The 20019-nt window shown below is 39.7% G+C and overlaps 2 protein-coding genes across 5 annotated transcripts in view; both read left to right on the forward strand.

Annotated features, from left to right (window-relative positions):
- Positions 1-8: 8 nt before the first annotated feature.
- On the forward strand, positions 9-10758 carry LOC135499723 (dnaJ homolog subfamily B member 11-like). Its single transcript, XM_064790663.1, has 9 exons — positions 9-89; positions 756-912; positions 1420-1511; positions 2231-2360; positions 2959-3101; positions 4302-4442; positions 4918-5029; positions 5904-6063; positions 7393-10758. Exons 1-9 carry the CDS (start codon positions 19-21, stop codon positions 7455-7457), a joined length of 1071 nt encoding a protein of 356 aa, XP_064646733.1. The 5' UTR covers positions 9-18; the 3' UTR covers positions 7458-10758.
- Positions 10759-11740: 982 nt separating this feature from the next.
- LOC135499516 (krev interaction trapped protein 1-like) overlaps positions 11741-20019 on the forward strand; it is a 30695-nt gene continuing 22416 nt past the window's right edge. For all 4 annotated transcript variants that reach the window (XM_064790314.1, XM_064790316.1, XM_064790315.1 and 1 more), the window contains exons 1-5: positions 11741-11874; positions 13662-13906; positions 14881-14988; positions 16195-16330; positions 19224-19350. In XM_064790314.1, coding sequence (XP_064646384.1) covers positions 13684-13906; positions 14881-14988; positions 16195-16330; positions 19224-19350 — 594 coding nt within the window. In that variant the 5' untranslated portion in view covers positions 11741-11874; positions 13662-13683. The remainder of the gene's footprint in view (positions 11875-13661; positions 13907-14880; positions 14989-16194; positions 16331-19223; positions 19351-20019) is intronic.

The following is a 20019-nucleotide window of genomic DNA, read 5'->3' on the forward strand; positions in this document are numbered from 1 at the left end:
GCGTGGCAAGAAACCAAAATGGCTTCCCAAATTTCCTGGATTTTTATTTTCGTCAACATTTTGCTTGTTTTCGTACAAGTTTTGGGAGGGTATGACAATCGATTTGGCTTGCTCAAATGTTGTTATATGTGCACCTGTACTGAAAGTGTATTTTGGTCGATTCCTCCCGATTTTCATAGAAATAAATGGTTTCAAGTGTTCAAAAGTTTCGGCACAAATGATGTACTGCCAATTCACGTACAACAATGTAGAGAAAGTATAGGGTGTTGCAAAAAATTGAAAAAGCATTTATTTCTTTGGCAATTGGTCAAGCTACCTCATTTTCCGGACTTGCACAACGGACTGCAGCAGAGGCCCAGTTAGAGTTAGCATCCACAAAAAAGGACTTTTGGACTTTATTTTGCACATGTGACATGTTCTCTAACAAACATTGCAACTCACACGTAGATAGGCCTATGCTTACCTGCGATACAACACTTCGAAACCGTTTGGTCCTGGTTATCACAATATCCAGAACCATCGTCATATCCGGGACCAATGTTCCGAAGTGACAGCGTGGTCTTTTGTTAGCTCCTGGTTTGTCATGGTTCACCATGGCTTCTTCTGGCGTTCTGCCTGGTGCGAAGTTATGGCCTCCAGTGACTGGTACATGTACTTTCAAATACCGTCACTGACTGGTTCTTAATCCAGTGAATGATGTCCTTGTTCACAGAAGTTGTGATCGGCACAACCTAATTCAAAATATATATTTCCAGCCGAGACTTTTACAAGATTCTTGGTGTTTCAAAATCTGCGACAACAAACCAGATCAAAAAGGCATACAGGAAATTAGCAAAAGAAAATCATCCCGATAAAAATCGAGATGATCCCGAGGCGGAGGATAGATTTAAAGATCTTGGTGCAGCATATGAAGTAAGTATAGTCAGAATTAAAAAGGAAAGCATTCTCCATTGGTACCTTTCTATAATGTTATTATAAAGCTAAAATTGTACTAAAACTACTAAATCTCCCAAACTGTCGGTGCATTGTTGATGAAAAGCTCTAAGAATGTTATAGTAGCAATATTGTGTTGTCTGGTTGCCAAGGACGACCATTTGTTACATAGAGTGGTTTCCCTGGGGGCTATTGCAGACTTTTCAGTTGTTCAGCACCTGGGCCTGGGGTTTAACAATAAGATCGCTAATAATAAACTAGAAACTACAGTAGAACCTCTCTATCAAGGACACCCTCAGGATTGACAAGTGCTGTCCTTAATAGAGAGGTGTCCTGATTAGGGAGGTCAAATTGAATGGAAACAACCAATTTTGGACCAAAAACTAGTGTCCTTAAAAAAGAGGTGTCCGCTAACAGAGGTTCCACTATACATGTACATTTAGAATAGAAGGGCATCATCATGAAATAACATTTTCCATTTTCTAGGTGTTATCCAATGACGAAAAAAGAAAAACCTATGACAGACATGGTGAAGAGGGTCTGAAGCAAGGGGATTCTTCTGGAGATCCTTTCTCAAGGTATTCTTGGTTGCTTGTTCATTCATTTCTTTGGCATTTTGTTCATCAGCAGGGATGCGTCTTTTCTACTTGAAGGGACAATATAGGCAGCAGCTAGGTAGGCACGATAAAGTTACACAAAGTCGCCAATAGGGGTCTCTTACATCTCACAGTACGTCGAAATGATTCAGGCTTGTATGAGGAATATATCTTTAGTGCTGAATCTGACATGACCCAGGGTGCTTACTGTGTATATTAGTCACCTGAAGATGGCCAATTTAGCCCCTCTGCTCCTGCCTATAGTCCCCCTTTAACAGAGTGTGTCCTTAAATTACTGTCAAATGTGTCAAATGGCAATACATATAAGAATTCTAGCAGAGTTATAAATTCTAGCATAAAAGCTGGTGAAACTGACTGTAGTCAAGCCATTCATTGATTGAAGAGTGTTTTTTTGGCCATTAAACTTTTTTGAAATATATTAATGTTGAATTAGACAACCTACAGTTGTGTCAACCTTGACCTTTAGAACTTTCCATTTTGCAAAAATGAAGTACTGTACAACTCAGTGATAACTTTGTCATGTTTGAATGAGCGATTAGCTTTTATTCTTGGCCTATGCAAAGGGTACCATTAACAGTTCACCTGCAGCCCTGTCTACAGGAGGAGGGGGTTTTGAATGGTTTTGGGTGCAAAAGCATGAAAACATGAATCGATGTCCATTTTTTTATTTTGACTTTCAGTTTCTTCGGAGACTTCTCGTTCTTTGGTGGAGGAATGAGAGAACAGCAGCGAGAGACGCCAAAAGGTGGTGACGTTTTAGTTGATTTGGATGTTACATTAGAAGAACTTTTTACTGGAAATTTTGTCGAGGTTTGTACATGTGTTGTTCTTTTTCTGCTACAGGTCATTTATTGACGATTTTCTGAGCTGGTAAATTGATCTTGAACGATAAGGACATCATGTACTCCTGAGAAAATATCAAGGAGTGTTAGGTTATTTTTGAGAATAATGTGATAAAGACATAATGGTACCATTAGATCATAATGGTACCATTAGAACGTGTTATGGAGAGCTTTCAAAGCCAATAGCAGGGATCGAATTTATCGGAGTCACCGAAGGCATTTGCCTCTGATTCCCTCCCCTGTTGGGGTCTCCGGTTTCCTCCTACTTACATTACAATCACCCAATATCGTTTATAGAGCTAATAATGTCCTTGGTGTTGCTCAGCTCTCAACTCAATATTTGAAACTTTGTTTTCATTAATTCCCATTCAAAATGTGCCCTTTTTCAGAAAACTATCAAAAATGCCCTCTTTACAGCCAAAAATTGCTGTGCCCTTTTAAAAGCGAATTTTCGAGGCCTGCAATGGTCATGTTTTGTTGTCTTTTATTGTGAAAATATTTCATATTGGCAAGAGATGAAGTCTTGAGTGAACTGCACATTAAAAAACAAACCTTCTTGGTTATAGGTGGTTAGATACAAACCCGTTGCCAAACCAGCGCCAGGCACAAGAAAATGCAACTGTCGCCAAGAGATGGTCACGCATCAACTTGGCCCAGGAAGATTCCAGATGAGCCAGCAACAAGTCTGTGATGAATGTCCTAACGTCAGGTAAAACACAACTGTAACCTTAGGAATTATAGTTCTGGTCCTAACGTCAGGTAAAACACAACTGTAACCTTAGAAATTATTGTTCAGGTCCTAACGTCAGGTAAAACACAACTGTAACCTTAGAAATTATTGTTCAGGTCCTAACGTCAGGTAAAACACAACTGTAACCTTAGAAATTATTGTTCAGGTCCTAACGTCAGGTAAAACACAACTGTAACCTTAGAAATTATTGTTCAGGTCCTAACGTCTGGTAAAACACAACTGTAACCTTAGGAATTATAGTTCTGGTCCTAACATCAGGTAAAACACAACTGTAACCTTAGGAATTATAGTTCTGGTCCTAACATCAGGTAAAACACAACTGTAACCTTAGGAATTATAGTTCTGGTCCTAACGTCAGGTAAAACACAACTGTAACCTTAGGAATTATAGTCGGTCTGGAAAGAAGAGATATTTGCATCGCTTAAAAACGATACCATTCTCACCATGTACATGTTGATGGTACCAGCATGATCTTAACTTTTCAAAACAATTAGTTGAGAAAAAACACTTCTTTTATGAGAGGTTATTTTTTATGAATTTTATAAAAACCTTGAAATCTACCATTTAAGTACAGTAGAACCTCTCTACTAAGGACACCCGCTGACTGACAAGTTCTGTCCTTATTTGAGAGGTGTCCTGAATATAGAAGTCAAATTGAATGGAAACAACCAATTTGGGACCACAACTAGTGTCCTTAATAGAGAAGCTGTCCTTATTACTATTAGAGAGGTGTCCTCTAAGGGAGGCTCCATTGTAGTTTGGTCCAAAGACTCTAGTTGATCAAATTACAGATGTTTACCTCTCCCATTTCACTATCAGCAAGTTCTGTCCTGACTACATGTATTCGGTCATAAGTGATGTGTCCATATCAGTTAAGTTACCCATGTTACCAGTTGAACCTCCGAAATTTGATATCTTTCTGTTTTAAAGTAAACCTCTCTATCAAGAACATCGCATTGGATCCAAAATGTTCCATTAAATTCAACCTCTTTAATCAGGACACCTCTCAATTAAGGACAGCATTTGTCAGTGGTGTCCTTAATAGCAAAGTGTTCTACTGTTTTTGGATCACAAGTCTTGATGCTGAATAGCCTTTGTCCCCTCTGTATTATGTTTGGTAAGTTTGAATTTCAAGATCTGATGATTTTTCGTTCCCAGGATGGTACCGGAGGAAAAGCTTCTTGAGATCGAGATCGAGCCTGGGATGAGGGATGGCCAAGAGTATCCCTTCGTGGCAGAGGGGGAGCCCCACATTGATGGAGAACCTGGGGATTTGAGATTCAAAATTAGACAGCTGAAGTAAGTGTAATACGTGATATTTTTAAAATTTGACCCTGTAATCTCACTTGTTGGAGAAAATCTTTACCGATGAGATCCAAGATAGTGCAGTGCATCTAATCATATTATGAAACAAATCACACTTCCTCAGAGGGATAGTTCACACTCTTATTTGTCTGAATTCAGAATAGTAAGGTGTATTTTGTGTTTTTGCCTCTGGGCCAGACTGTCTATAAATCGACTGACTAGCTGGTTGTGATGAGTCGATCAATTGAAAGTCCGGCCTTATTATTCTGAATTGGGATGTTGTATAGTGTGTAGTTGTCATTTTGTAAATTGTCCTTCCGATACCCGTCGGTATGTGGATACTTGCCTCTAAACTGAGCAAAAAGAGACTTTCTTATTCTTCCCTGCCCTGCAGATCAGTATGCTAAGAAATCAGAATGTCACCTGGCAAGTTTAATCAATGAAATAATTACACCCTCCTCTCTTGCAGGCACTCAAAATTTGAGAGACGTGGCGATGATCTGTACACAAATATCTCCATATCGTTAACTGATGCTTTAACTGGATTTGAAGTAGAAATAAAACATTTAGATGGCCATGCGGTAAGTCTACTCTCTCCAGGATCTATCTGTCTATCTATCTATCTATCTATCTATCTATCTATCTATCTATCTATCTATCTATCTACTTCAGGGTCGGTGGGCCATCCTTAATCTCAACATTGAAACTGTTGCATTTTAGAACTGTTTTATTGGTGGTACAAATTCGTGTCCTGGTAAATCTGAAGGGTTTCCTGGCCCGGGCAACTTGAATACCCTTCCATCAAAAATGGATCTACTTCTTCAAGGACTTCGAATAAGTGCCACAGTTGGCAGAAGTTCGAACAAAACGTTCGGATTTTGTATCCAATTACGCATGTGCATGAATAAGTTTACCTTGGTTACAGTCTGTTTACCTTGGTTGCAGTCTGTTTACCTTGGTTACAGTCTGTTTACCTTGGTTACTTATCAATGTGCAAGTGTATCCAGATTCAAAATCAGGGTTTTTTTTCCACCTTCTGCCAATCATGGTGTTGCTTCAAAGTCCCCAAATGAGCAGTGGTTGTGGGCTTCCATTAACCCTTTGCCTACTGAGCCACTACCCACCTGGGACACGAGAGCACTTTTTCCATAATTGTATTTACCTGTGAGAACATGCCGTGAGTTCTCACCATTGTGTAGTTCTAATGGCCGCGGAATGTTTGTACTGGTAGCACAAATCATTAGAGTAGTCACAAAAGTTGTAGCAGATTGCAGAACTATACATTCACTTAAAACGCTATTTTTTTTGGCGTACCCAGTACGTGTGATGTGTCCTGGGATAGCAAATTATTGCGTACGGGTACGCGTTACGTAGGCAAAGGGTTAAAAGATATTTAGAGTGTATGGTGGCATGAAATCTCCTGCTAAATGTGTTTGTTCATGTTGTTTTTTCTAGGTCAAAGTAGAGAGACAAAAAATAACATGGCCCGGTGCAATAATTCGTAAAAAACACGAGGGTATGCCAAACTATGAAAATAATAATGTGAAAGGGATGCTGTATATAACGATAGACGTTGATTTCCCAAAAGGAGAATTATCAAAAGAAGAGAAAGAAGGTAAGGAAAGAAGGGCAATTCTTTACGAGGCCCACAATCTTGACATCATCCCCTGTGCAATCCTTGACGAGGCCCACAATATTGACATCATCCCCTGTGCAATCCTTGACGAGGCCCACAATCTTGACATCGTCCCCTGTGCAATCCTTGACGAGGCCCACAATATTGACATCATCCCCTGTGCAATCCTTGACGAGGCCCACAATCTTGACATCATCCCCTGTGCAATCCTTGACGAGGCCCACAATCTTGACATCGTCCCCTGTGCAATCCTTGACGAGGCCCACAATCTTGACATCATCCCCTGTGCAATCCTTGACGAGGCCCACAATCTTGACATCGTCCCCTGTGCAATCCTTGACGAGGCCCACAATCTTGACATCATCCCCTGTGCAATCCTTGACGAGGCCCACAATATTGACATCATCCCCTGTGCAATCCTTGACGAGGCCCACAATCTTGACATCGTCCCCTGTGCAATCCTTGACGAGGCCCACAATATTGACATCATCCCCTGTGCAATCCTTGACGAGGCCCACAATCTTGACATCATCCCCTGTGCAATCCTTGACGAGGCCCACAATATTGACATCATCCCCTGTGCAATCCTTGACGAGGCCCACAATCTTGACATCGTCCCCTATGCAATCCTTGACGAGGCCCACAATATTGACATCATACCCTGTGCAATCCTTGACGAGGCCCACAATATTGACATCATCCCCTGTACAATCCTTGACGAGGCCCACAATCTTGACATCATCCCCTGTGCAATCCTTGACGAGGCCCACAATCTTGACATCGTCCCCTGTACAATAGAGTTTCAATCCAGATTGGAGTGAGCTACTGTAAACTGCTGTTAATTTTAATTTACCTCTCATTTTGCGTTTCACAAAAATTTCTTAAAAAGTTTAAATTTTCGCTGTTCTTATTTTTGCGGATTTGATTACGAAAATCTGTTGTTTTTTTCAAATCAAAAATATTTTTTGGCGATTGTTACTTTCTTGAATAGAGGCTATTTGCAGCATCTTTGAAACTAAACGTCCACGAAATTCAGCAGTTTACAGTATTTTGCTGTTTGTTGAACGAGACATGAATTCAAAGCTGTCGGGGAAGACACTGATGACATGACCTGAGAGAGAGAACTGACATCGTGAATGTAGGTCACTCTTTGAATTTTTCTTGTTTGTTTAAAGTGACATGCTACAAGTGACATCATGAACTGGATGTTTAAACCCAGCTTTGTGACGTGGTAGATTATTATATAAGGACCCGAAAGCTTACAATCTCAATGTTGATGTTGACCTCTTCATATCCTTCTCATTTCAGATCTAAGGAAGATTCTAAAACAGGAATCAAAACAAAAAGTGTACAATGGCTTGCAGGGTTATTGATGTAGTGAAGACTTTAGGTGAATTATTGAAGTGATTCCTGCCTGGTGTGGCCCCGCCTGGAGGAGGTTGAAGTACACATCTTGGATCACTCATTTTTGATGCCACACTTTTTAACACACAGTTGGAAACACTTTCTGTAAACCGGGGTTATGTTTGCAATGTTCATTTCTCATGATTTTGAGACACTAAACCTCAGCTCTAATGCAGAAACATGAAATTTTGTCAACATATTCAAGATGAAGTCAAATTCGTAAACATTTGGTTTTGCAAACATAACCTGGTTTACAGTATACTTGAAGAATTGAAAACTCTTTCTTGAATAATCGGTATGGCTTGAAATTTGTTGACAAAGGGCTCCTTATCTGATTAAAACTGGCACTTTTGCTTAACTTGTTAAAAGGGACACTTGGATCCTGCATGAACCACTTCTGGCGTGAGACATAGCAGCACCCTTAACCAGTGCTGCCCTACAAACGGTCATTTTTTCAGCTGGAAATTCCCAATTTTATCTAAACCCTCTATCAGCACAGCTTCAGAATGGAACATTGGTGGTGCACATTTCTCGATATGACACAACACACTCTTCTACCTGTTTCTGTTACCTATCAATTGTGATTGGGTCTGATTCGAAAAATACTTGCATGCTACCCTTGTAATCAAATGACATCTAGGTCATACACGGCAACAGAATATATTATTGCGGCCATCATAATAGGAGGTGACGCCGAAGATTATATGTAGATTTCAATGTCTTCAGGTTTTGGTGACAAATCTTTGGTAAAGGGAGACTACGAAGTAGCTGGCTGGGTCGCATTAAGGTTCATGAAGTTGCCGATAGGTGCCTCTATTATCTCTCAGTACATCGGCACGAATCACAATATTTCTCATGTGAAATATTTTAACTATAGAATCAACCAGACCCAGTGACTGAACATATCTACAGTAGAACCTCTCTATTAAGGACACCCTCGGTACTGACAAGTGCTATCCTTAATAGAGAGGTGTCCTGATTAAAGAGGTCAATAAAATGGAAACAACCAATTTGGGACCGAAACTAGTGACCTTGATAGAGAGGTTGTCCTTATAGAGAGGTGTCTGCTAAGGGAGATTCTACTGTATAGTACTGTAGATCACCTGTTGGTCGCCCAGCTCCTGATGATTGTCCCCCTTTAAATATTTGTCACAGTTGCTTTATAAATGAGGTATCATAAATGATGGTTCACATTTTGTTCAATATGGGAAGTTTAGTGGCGGTGGTGTTGGTTATGACTACCAGGAACTTACCTCTATTAAAGAATTGTTAATTACTGTAAATCAGTGGTGTTGTCGCGGAGGAAAAATACTTGCTTTATCAAATCAGTTATGCATGTTTTTTGCCATTTTTCAATGGACGTTTTGGATTCAAACTTGTTTATTTGTTTTTGTTGCATTTTGTTCTTCCTACTTAACATAGTTTCTTGTTTTTCAATGAGGAACCTGCACAACAAAACCTGCCAATAGAGGGCCCTGCAGGCAAGTGGACCATGTTTGTGATGAGAAAGCCATTTCCCGGGTTAATGAATATTGAATATTTCATCCCTTAATTACTCTACATGGGGAAATAGCACCAAAAATGTTGTTTTATTGGTCCTTAATTCTATTTTGATGAGTTTTAGGGAGAAAATCAACAAAACTTAATGGAAAATACACTTTTTAGTACTGGTGCTACCATCTGGATTTTTAGCTCTGCAGGTTCCTCATTAGCCCATCTTATAATCCTATAATGATGTTTACAAATTAATTAACTTTTCTTGATTACCTGGTCTTGTCTAATTAGCGTTATGGTCAATAATTTTATGCATTCTGATGCCAAGGAAGTGATGAATAAATTGAGAGCCTGTTTGTGTTATTAGCATTTTAGGAGCAAAGTTATTGTCCTTTGTCCATCCAGAAGAGATTTTTGTGCAGTATTTGCTGTAACTTTCCACTTATTTGCTTTCCATTACATGTAATTTGTCTATAATATTTATTTGTGTTGCCAGACTCCTTGTTTCTCTGGATGTGCATCTACAAGTTTTTTGGTTGATAACGAGCAATGTTGATGAAGGGTTTCTGTAACTGAATTATTACTGTGGCCTGAGAGTTTGATTGGTGACCAATGGACACCAATAGATGGATATCTGATGACGTCACAGCAAATTTGTAAATACCATGCGCATGCAATCTCGTATCTCTTTGAGAAAAGTTGTATGTCCATCTATCAAACCTGGTCAGGTGCAGTAGTGTTGCAAAATGTAGGTGACAGCATAGACAATTGACCTGCAACTTACTTGAAACGTAAGTGGGGTCAACACGGCAGAAATTTGGTAAACATTACTTTGATACTTTGGGAGTTTTGAAAAATCAAAAATATCTAATCCTATTTATGGAGGTGAACTTATCTTATGGCACAGCACCCGTCGTCCTCGTCCGTTAGCAAGGCACGTTTTGTAACTGCTGGAGCTGTCAACTTGAAACTTGGCACATATGTTCCCCTATGCAATGACACCTGGGAGACCAAATTTCGGCAATTTGTGATTTTTCTTCTTTCTATTCAATACCTTTCTGTCAAACCAACTTGGGATTCATGTAAAATTGACAATATTGGGTGCCGTAGTTTTTAGCCTTTCAGTTAATAGTTTTTGAGGTCTTAAGATGTGTAATATGAAGAGTAGATGAGTTTAGAATTGTCTATGTTATGTTTGATTGGTAGTGTCAATGCGACTGTTCATCATATAAGAGACCCTCTCATGATTGACTTATAGATCAAAAAAAAAGATAGGGATGTTTACAATGACAAAATTGAAAAAAACATTCCGCCATGAAGATTGTTTTTCTGGCTCCCTTTGAACAACCTGACCCTGTTATACACAATGGTACAGTGCAGTTATTATGCATACGAACTTGCTGAAACTTGATATTTATAGTATTTGTATATTTGTCCACACAACGGCAATGCGGAATTAGGCAATTGGAAATTTTTGCAGACGAAGTAGGCCTTTAACAGTGAACTAATATAACAGAACATCCACACATTCTGACCTCACCATCTTTCAGTCAGGTGGGGCTTAGATTTCATGACCGGGTGTAACCATGTGACTCAGGGGTGTTTGTGTTATTTGGTGAGCTACGTCTGTAGTCGGCTGGAAAAGGTATAAGATTTTGGAATAAGGTCGGTTGTGAATTCTGAGCCCTGCCCAAAATTTTAGTCTGTGACTATACATGTATAGTGTGAGATTTTTGTACAAAATAGTGTTATGTTGACACAATGAAATTTACAATAAAATCTTTTAAAAATTGAAAAAAAAAATTTCTGTTAATTTGTGGCATCTTATCCCTCATACTTCTCAGATGATTGCTTTTGTATTAAGGCCAAGGTGATGGAAGAACCAACTGAGAACGGTCGCTGCTAAAACAGTATCCACCAGTGGTTGTGGACGCTGCTGAGGATGACCAGCTAAAATAGTGGTCGATCTGGACCAGGCGCAGAGAGACAGCTTTATTTGAAAACTGACCATGACTTCTGGTACATTTATTGTTAACCTCTTGACTACCGGGCTGTTCGAACTGTTCCATACCAGGGCCTTTTTTGGTATAATTGTGCAGCCAAGTGCATCTTGCAAAACCTCTGTCTTGGCTGCCACAGCAGCCCCATCTATATGACTTAGTTGAAGTTGGTGGGTAGCAGGCGACATGCCCGAGTCACTAGACACCAGTGGAGCCAAGCCAGATCATACCAAACAATACACACAAAGACCTATCAGAGCAAGCGGTCAGCGGTAAACATGGTGTATTTGATTGTGACTGCTATAGGGGTCGGCGGTAGTCAAGAGGTTAAAACCAATTCTTCGTCTCCTGAATGTGCTCCTGTGACTTGGTGGCCTCTGAGCAGCACCAGGACTTGATGTTAAATGGTCATGGAGCTGAAGCCCATAACCAAATGAACCAAAATCAGGACCAAAACTAGCTGAAGAGAGTTTGGGCAGACCACAGAATTATTTGACCAACGACGGTTGTGACAGCTAGCAAGACTGCTACCCCGAATTGCTGCTACATTGCAATGTTGATAATCTATATAAATAGTAGATCTATCTGTGTACTAGCACAATAATAAATAGGACTAATAAATATGACTATCTCTTAACTTTCTGCTCAGCAAACTACAGGAGAGCTAAATCACAACCCACAGCAAAGACAGACTAAAGACAGTTCCAGCAGACGAAATTCGTTTAGTTCAACGATCTGTCGAAAGAGGCGCTAGTGTGCAATATAGTAAACATGGAGGACAAAGTGCCGATAGTGCAGACAAATTATGGAAAAAAGTTCTGCAAAGTTTAATTCTAGTGGATAATAAAATGTGCTAATATGTGGAATAGTTAGATATATATGTGGAACCCCGGTAAGAATATGTAAAACTGCAATCGTATGGGTAGATTTCTTGAAATAAGCCACCACACCCACTCGCTATCCGTTCTATAGAAATACATGTGAAATGTACGCGGTTCTGTACATAGTATATAGTAGTGGCTAGTGCTACATGTATGTATAGAATGTCTGTGATAGTGGTATACAATGTATAAATATGTACACTTTACTTTCATTTTTAGTCTGCTTATGATATTTAGACAGGCAAACTATATCTTAGACCTTGTTTGCTTATTTATTAGATTTTTGAGAATACTGATGATCTTGTGAAGTCTTGTATCAATTTTGTAAAAATAGGGATACAGGATCCTAACGCACCAGCCTGACTGGGAGTGGGATGTCCATTACAATTGAATACTTGACTTGCCAAACTCAGCTCGACGCCGAACTGCAGCGCCACTCGCGGACAAAGATAGAACAACTCGACATTTTTTTCACCGGTTTTCTTGCTGCACATGCGTACCAGCGTCATCTTTTGTTGATTTCCGCTGGTACGCATGCGCAGCGAGAAAACCGGTGAAAAAAATGTCGAGTTGTTCTATCTTTGTCCAAGAGTGGCGCTGCAGTTCGGCGTCGAGCTGAGTTTGGCAAGTCAAGTATTACATCTAGTTGGCTTAGTGGTTAAGCAATTTTAATTACGAATTAAATTTTTTTTACTGAATGGTGTAGGTCGTTAACTTATAGGGGTAAGAGGGTGGAATACTAAATGTAGTGTGAGTTACTTAGGCTGTATTGTAAACTGCAAACAGAAGGTTCAAAGTTCGGGGGGGGGGTATACCAGGGAATTAAGTGTGGAGGGGGAAACGTCTATGAATAAGAGTCTGGTGATAGGAGGCTGGGGGATAAAGGTATGGGGGGTATATCTACATGTACATGTAGATTTCCACCAGCAGTCTCTGGTGGTATATCCATTTACACACCAGTCGGACAAAGTTACTGCTGGCCAAAACAAACCTAATTATAGGCACAAACAAAAGAACATGTGTTATGCGACCACATGGTCTTTTGTTTGCTGCTTGTTTGTTGTGGCCTGCAGTTCTTTCCCCAGTCTGGTACAAGGGTATCTACAGTTGATCCTCCCATAGCGGACACCTCTCTATTAAGGACACTAGTTTTGGTTCCAAATATGATGTTTCCATTCAATTTGACCTCTCTCATCAGGACACCTCTATTAAGGACAGCACTTGTCATTCCCGTGGGTGTCTTTAATAGAGAGGTTCTACTGTATATTAGTTCATCTGGGGATGAGCAAGTCATGTAAGAATTGTGTTGGATAAGTTTTTACTGGAAGATAAAATCTGGGGATAGGAGTTGAGGGGGCTAGAGTCTGTTGATGTTCACCTGAAGAAGGGGTGGGGGGGGGGGGGGTAAATCAAGTCTGGTGATAGGAGTAACTTAAGGTGAAGATCAGGGAGGGGAGATGTCAACCAGGAAGGTAGAATCCCCTGGTGAGGGTGGGGAAGATGTCTTCCAGGAGATAAATTCTTGTGAAAGGAATCTACATGTAGAGGGTATAATTATAAAGAGTCCTGAGATAAGGTTTGTCCACTCCATGGTATAAATTTCAATGACAAGGTCAATGATTGGCTAGTAGTAGCATTCCTGGTGGTTAGAGTCATCAGGAGGTGAAATCAGTTGAAGGGGTAAAAGTCATCATAAATTACCCCTCTCTCCAAACCCAAAATGCCTCCCCCAAAGAAACAGGAACACTCCTCTGACATTCAGCCATCTGGCTACTTGACATTATCATTCTTTTTCCAGGACTTCCATGGGGTGAGGGGCCATGGACTCCATCATCGCAGTAATCCGTCCAAAACATCGCCAGTCGCAAAATCAGGAATTCCGACCTCGCAATTTTGACATATTGCTCGTCGAATATGCTAATGAGCGAGCGAAAACAGTCAAGCAGTTGCCAAGGATTAACGTTCCTTACAGTGAGGATCCGGCAGAGTATATGAAGAGAACCCTATATCATATAACTGGTGCTGATAAGGGGGGAATAAAAAGTGAGTGTTATTTGTCTTTAAATTCCATTGCTGACTCTGGGACAAATGAAAAAAAACAGTGTTCACACCAGACTTGACACTTTGCATATACCGGGAACATCAGAAATGGCTTTATCATATCTGTTTTGACAATGGGCATACAATTCATCATATACATGTATGTACCCTATGCACTAATCAGGAGACAAGATATTGAAAAAACAAAAAAATATCATGAAAAATTCATTTAAACTTTCACCAAAATCAAGGACAGTGCACCAAAGACTGACTTTAATAAGATAACACCACCGTACTCATTGTTGCTATTTCTGACGTCATAAATTTATTCCTCACGTCGAGGATTTTCGCAACGTCATCACAGCGTCGTCAACGAAAAAATTAAGTCATGCTTGACGTCTTCACGTCATGAGAAGTTTGGTTAAAAAAATGAATTGCCTTATAATCGTCATTTTTTAGATATTCATGGGAATGTGTGGTGCAAGTATATGATAAATAAAAAAACAACTTGAGTGACCGGTCCACGCCACTGGCTCAGCAGGAGATGATTTTCAGGTCGTAGAAAATCATCTCGTGCTGATCCGGTGACTCCGACCTGTCACTCAGTTATATTCATTTTTATCCCATGTCCGAGGTAAATGAAATCCAGGGCACAAACTCATGTTTTGTGGGATTCAAACAAAAATATCCCACAAAACCAGCCAAGTTTGTTGCAGGTGTAACCTACAACCGAAGCACAACTTATAATCTATGATGGCCAAAACGCCCACAAGGAAACCCCCTCGACCTGCGGTATGTTTCAGGGGTTTCCAAGCCAAAGACCATCACTCGGTTGTAGTCTGATACCTCAGAAATCCCACTCGAGTGATTTTGTGTATTGAAAAGTGGCCAATCCAATCTGCAAGAAATTTAGAATTCCTGCTTGATTTTCCGACCTGCTTACCAAATGTCATCATCTCGTATTTGATCTTCTTCAGCTAAACGTGCCATTTATATCCCGCCTGCAAGGAACGAACCGGGCGATCAGGGAATCCGTGAGTCGTATACTAAAGGCACCTTATTCTGTCTTCCTGTCGATTCTAGAGGTACGTTGCTAAGGTACACTGTTGCCACGGTTACTGAGCTGGGTTTCCATAAACGAGTCGGGTGGGAAATTGAAACAGCTGATTTGTCAATACCGTAATGAGAAGGGTTGCAAAAATCAATGTTTTAAATGAGGAGGAAGGTTTAGAAAGTTTGGGCAAACTGGAGCTAAATTTGTCTTTTGAAATGTCACAAATTCAATAATTTTGTTAGGTCCAGCAACGACTTACAGCAAAACATTTGACAGACATTTTGCCAAATTGTGGGCTCAAGGTTAACTGGTTGTATCTGACATTTTGGTAGTTCTGAGAAAAACACAATCAAAGATTCAAAACCCCAGTGGAAATGCAGTTGTTTTGAGGAGTGTTTTTGTGTATTACACTTCAACCGGCATACTAGTACGATTTAAAGTTGTAATTAAAGGTCATTAAATGTGCATTATTTTTTAAAGATAATAAAATCAATTGTGACAAAAATGCAGTACAATAGTTAACCCTGAGCCCACGAAATATCTGTCATAATAATGCACTTGACCCAGTGGACCAACTTGGAGCATCATTGTCCCTGGGTTTTTGATTGACCCCTATTTAATAGTGGGTACAACAATATCAAATCGACACCCCCTTTTGCTGGCATATTTTTCAACCCACCTCCCTAAAGGCCCTTTGCCAGACACGCTGGTACCACCTAGGGTCGGACCAACAAACCATCTTTCCCTATTGCAGTTGGTGGTTAAATCTTTTGAAGTATCCGACTGGTGTTATTGCCAGGCTTGACTGAAAAATGGGGGTATCTTTACACTGCATGGGTCATGCTTTGCTGCCTAAAAGCGTCGCCCTCTGACACACATTTTTTGGTACAAGGATGCTCTATCTGAGTCATCAGGAGTGACCTCCCAGGAATGCATTTAATGCTCAATTTTACGAACAACTTTTGGCACACAAGGCTCTGAGATTGTTAAGTCCCTTCGCAGCTGTTTCTAAGAGCTCTGGCCCCAATTGATGAAATATAGTGTAAATACTTCAAACTCAGATTGATTTCTTGAAAAAGTCTTGATGTGTAAATTTCAAATGAAATTAGAACAAGACCAATTCAGTTACTTGTAATTGTAGCAAGACAAATAATTTCCAAAGATGTACTTTAACCTTTTATCAAATTTCTCTCCTTTTCTTTGATGCCAAATTTATTTGTATCGCTATTCATTCCAGAACGTCTCAATGCCAGTTTTGTTGAAAATGCGCCCAGTAACCCGAGGTTTTACTCCTTGGATACGATTCTTGACTCGCACAACAATCCAGTTGTCTATTCAAAACAGACCAAGTTTATGCTCAGGAGATTGGAAAGGTAGGCAGATCTTTATTTCTAACCTCAATCTTTTGAGTTGAAATCTGGGGGAAATCCGTGGCACTATCACAAAGGTTTTGCATTTGATAGAATGGGTTTTAAAATGTTGATTGACCCAGGTTTCTCTTGACATCTTTTGTCCAGATAGTCTCCAATCTAAAAAGCCTGTGTTTTAAACTTCGCTTGTTTGTGTATTGAGTTTTAAAGTTACAAGATTAAAAGTTACATGAAGTGGTCAGTATGGGTCACTGCACATATCTCACAGTTAATCAAAAACATCAATATATTTATCTCTGAATAAAACACGACTCTGTCCCCAAACTGTGCATTTTATTCACTAAAGCAGGAGTCGAAAAATCATTTTCAATCTCAAAGACTGGGCTAGCTCTTTCAGTAAATCCTTATAGTTTGCCTGACTGTAGGCTGGCCCGGCTGTCAAAGTCACTTAGTCTCGGGCTAGGGACTACTGGATTTTTCGACCCCTGAAAAGATGACCAATTTGACCCCATGGCTCTCGCCTGTTGTCCCCCTATTTATACCAACCAGCCTGGGTATGATCGCAAGACATTTTTAGAAGAGGCATGGCAATGCCCTGATGGTAGACTGATGTTTGGAACACAGAAAATGCTCCAAAAACCGTTGTTTGAAGATGGGTACTCAATATTTTGGCACATTCTGTATATACATAGTGTTCTTACAGGATGACCTCTCAAAGTCAAATTATTCATTTCACAATTTCACGAGTTTTTAACTCGGTAAATGCAACATTCACAGTCATATATTTTGGTCCCGTTTCCGAGCAGTGGCAGGTGATGAAATGCACTTGTTGTACTCTGAGCCAGATTCCACCTTGACCTATATTTAGATGAGGAAGTGTGCAAAAGTTCTGATACCGGCAGAGAGGCTGGATGACTCATCAAATCAAAGCGTAATATTGCTGCTTCAGTTGCAAAAAGCGGATTTTTCGTATATCATGAGAATATTGTGCTGTGGATTTATAATTTAGATGTGGTGAAAAGCTTGTGCTACAGCTAAGTGTACGCCTGTGGATATTTTTTGTTATCTTTAGTATTTTCAAGGTACTGTACTTTCCTTTTTGGGCCACTGTGAACCATTCGACCACTATCGAAAACTACTGGTCCAATTTTTTCAAAGTTTGGTTAAATCTAGGTTGGTCCCTATTAAAGTAAGAGGATTTTCCCATTGTAGTAGGAGTAACCGTGGTTACAAAATAAATCATTTTATATGTATCAATACATTGACGCAGAGTTGGCGTGGGTTGATTGCGTCCGCAAAATTTCCTGTAAAATGATGACACTAATTATCACTTCTGAGAATTTTTTCTTCAATATTTCCTTTTTGTTTTCTTAGAAATTTCTCAGGAACTGTCTGTCTTTTTGAACAAGTTGAACGTCTTCACAACTTAAGAAATGTTATTGTGAACATCTCTAAGATAATAGTTTCATTGTCTTTTATGAGACGTATATATTTGATGCCATCTTTTTGCTATATTTTTCATTTCCTCAATTAATCTAAGCATGTCACTTTTTGGGTGGGACTGTGCGAGATCTCACTGAGACAAAGTCACAGTATTGCGCTTGCCGATGGTGTGAAGGTCAAGTTGTCAGTACGACAGCTTGTCACATGAACAATGTGTCAATATGTTAAATGTGTCTGCTGGAAAAATATTATGAAAAATTCAGTTTGAGTATAGATCTGTTGTTTGACTGTCTGTCCGTTATAAACCCTCCCGACAAGACTTTTAAAATCATATGCAAAAAAGTCGAGGGCATACTCATTTATCTTTGGCTAGGTACTCACTACATTGAAGATGAGGTCAGAGTGATTAGAACGTCATGATAATTATGAATATTTTAATGATTTTCAACGAAAGCAAAATTACTCGTCATGACTTTTGACTACATCCCAAAAACAGATGGTGATGTCATGCTGATTTCCTCATTCCGAGACTCCGTCAAGGCCGTCTGTCTCAATAACAGTCAACCCAGTCATATTAAGCAATGAAAACGTTCAAAAGCATCAGAATTAACAATCTCTCATTCTATAATTGGCATCATCATTTTATTTATTTATTTATTTATGAAATGTGACACCTCATGTCGTATTTAAGGGGGTACACCATTCGTAATTACTTGTGGTCCAGTTAAATAGAAATCCACTAATACACAATGCCGTAGTGCAGTTATTGTGAATACAAATTTGTTTAAACTTGGTATTCATAGTATTTGTATATCAGTCTACACAACGGCAATGTTGAAATTTGTTTAAACTTGGTATTCATAGTATTTGTATATCAGCCTACACAACGGCAATGTTGAAATTTGTTTAAACTTGGTATTCATAGTATTTGTATATCAGTCTACACAACGGCAATGTTGAAATTTGTTTAAACTTGGTATTCATAGTATTTGTATATCAGTCTACACAACGGCAATGTTGAAATTTGTTTAAACTTGTTATTCATAGTATTTATATATCAGTCTACACAACGGCAATGTTGAAATTTATAGTCAGTACGTACTTCTGCAATTACACATTTTTAAATTCAATTACAAATTCAACTTTTTTATTGAACGGTGCAGGCCTTTAAAAATAAAACTACATGTACCTTTCAGCCACTCTACTACCAAAGTTGTCTCCTTGGCAGATCTATGTAAAAACTGCCATCAAAATCGAAGGCTTAGCAGTAGAAAACAAGTCATGTTTCTAACAGTTTCTTTTCGTATGTTTCGCATGAACCAGATTCTCGCGTCCCCACTATTGCGTGCTCCTCATAGAGGAGCGACTTAGGGATCTCAAAAACCTTGGGGTCAAGATGGTTTCTTTTGAAATTCGAATTTATTTTATAGCATTTTCATACCTTACTTTGTAGTTGGTTAAGAGAAAAGCATGCCCTTGTTCCTGGTTTCACCGAAGCTTTGTTTCGTGCATCATCAGAGTACCGGCTTAAAACTGTCGTCACCAATCCAGCATTTATACCGTTAAAACGTCAAGATAAGGTAGGTGTGGTAGATACAGGATTTACACAGTCCCAATCACAATTGACATCCCTTAATTTGCATATGTGATGTGCAATTTACATGTAACTTACATGTACACAACTTTTTCGCTAACTTAACAATGCATTGATCATGATCTATTTTGACGTTCCCTGCACACAAGTTGGCCTCAGTAAAATGGCTGTAAGTTTTGCGCAAGATATGCAAACCTTCTTAGCAATATGTACAGTAGAACCTCTCTATCAAGGACACCCATGGGACTGACAACTGCTGCCCTTAATAGAGAGGTGTCCTGATTAGAGAGGTCAAATTGAATGGAAACAACCAATTTGAGACCAAAACTAGTGTCCTTAATAGAGAGGTTGTCCTTATCGAGATGTGTCTGCTAAGGGAGGTTCCACTGTATATGCAACCAGTGTGAAAGCTACGTGTATTGCGGCACTAGAGCGTGGGATGTGCGCAGCTTGTACAAAGCAGAAGGTATGTCAGTTGTGACTGGGACTGTGATGGGGAGTTGAAGAGGTCACACAATGGGAGAGGCCATGCTGACCAGCTATTTTTAGCTCACCTCTTAGCAGAGGTGAGCTTATCCCATACCGTGGCGTCCGTCGTCCGTCGTCGTCGTCGTCGTCGTCGTCGTCGTCGTCGTCGTCCGTCGTCGTCCGTCGT

The sequence above is a fragment of the Lineus longissimus genome, chromosome 15 (genome assembly GCF_910592395.1).
Source record: "Lineus longissimus chromosome 15, tnLinLong1.2, whole genome shotgun sequence".
Taxonomy (NCBI): Eukaryota; Metazoa; Nemertea; class Pilidiophora; order Heteronemertea; family Lineidae; genus Lineus; species Lineus longissimus.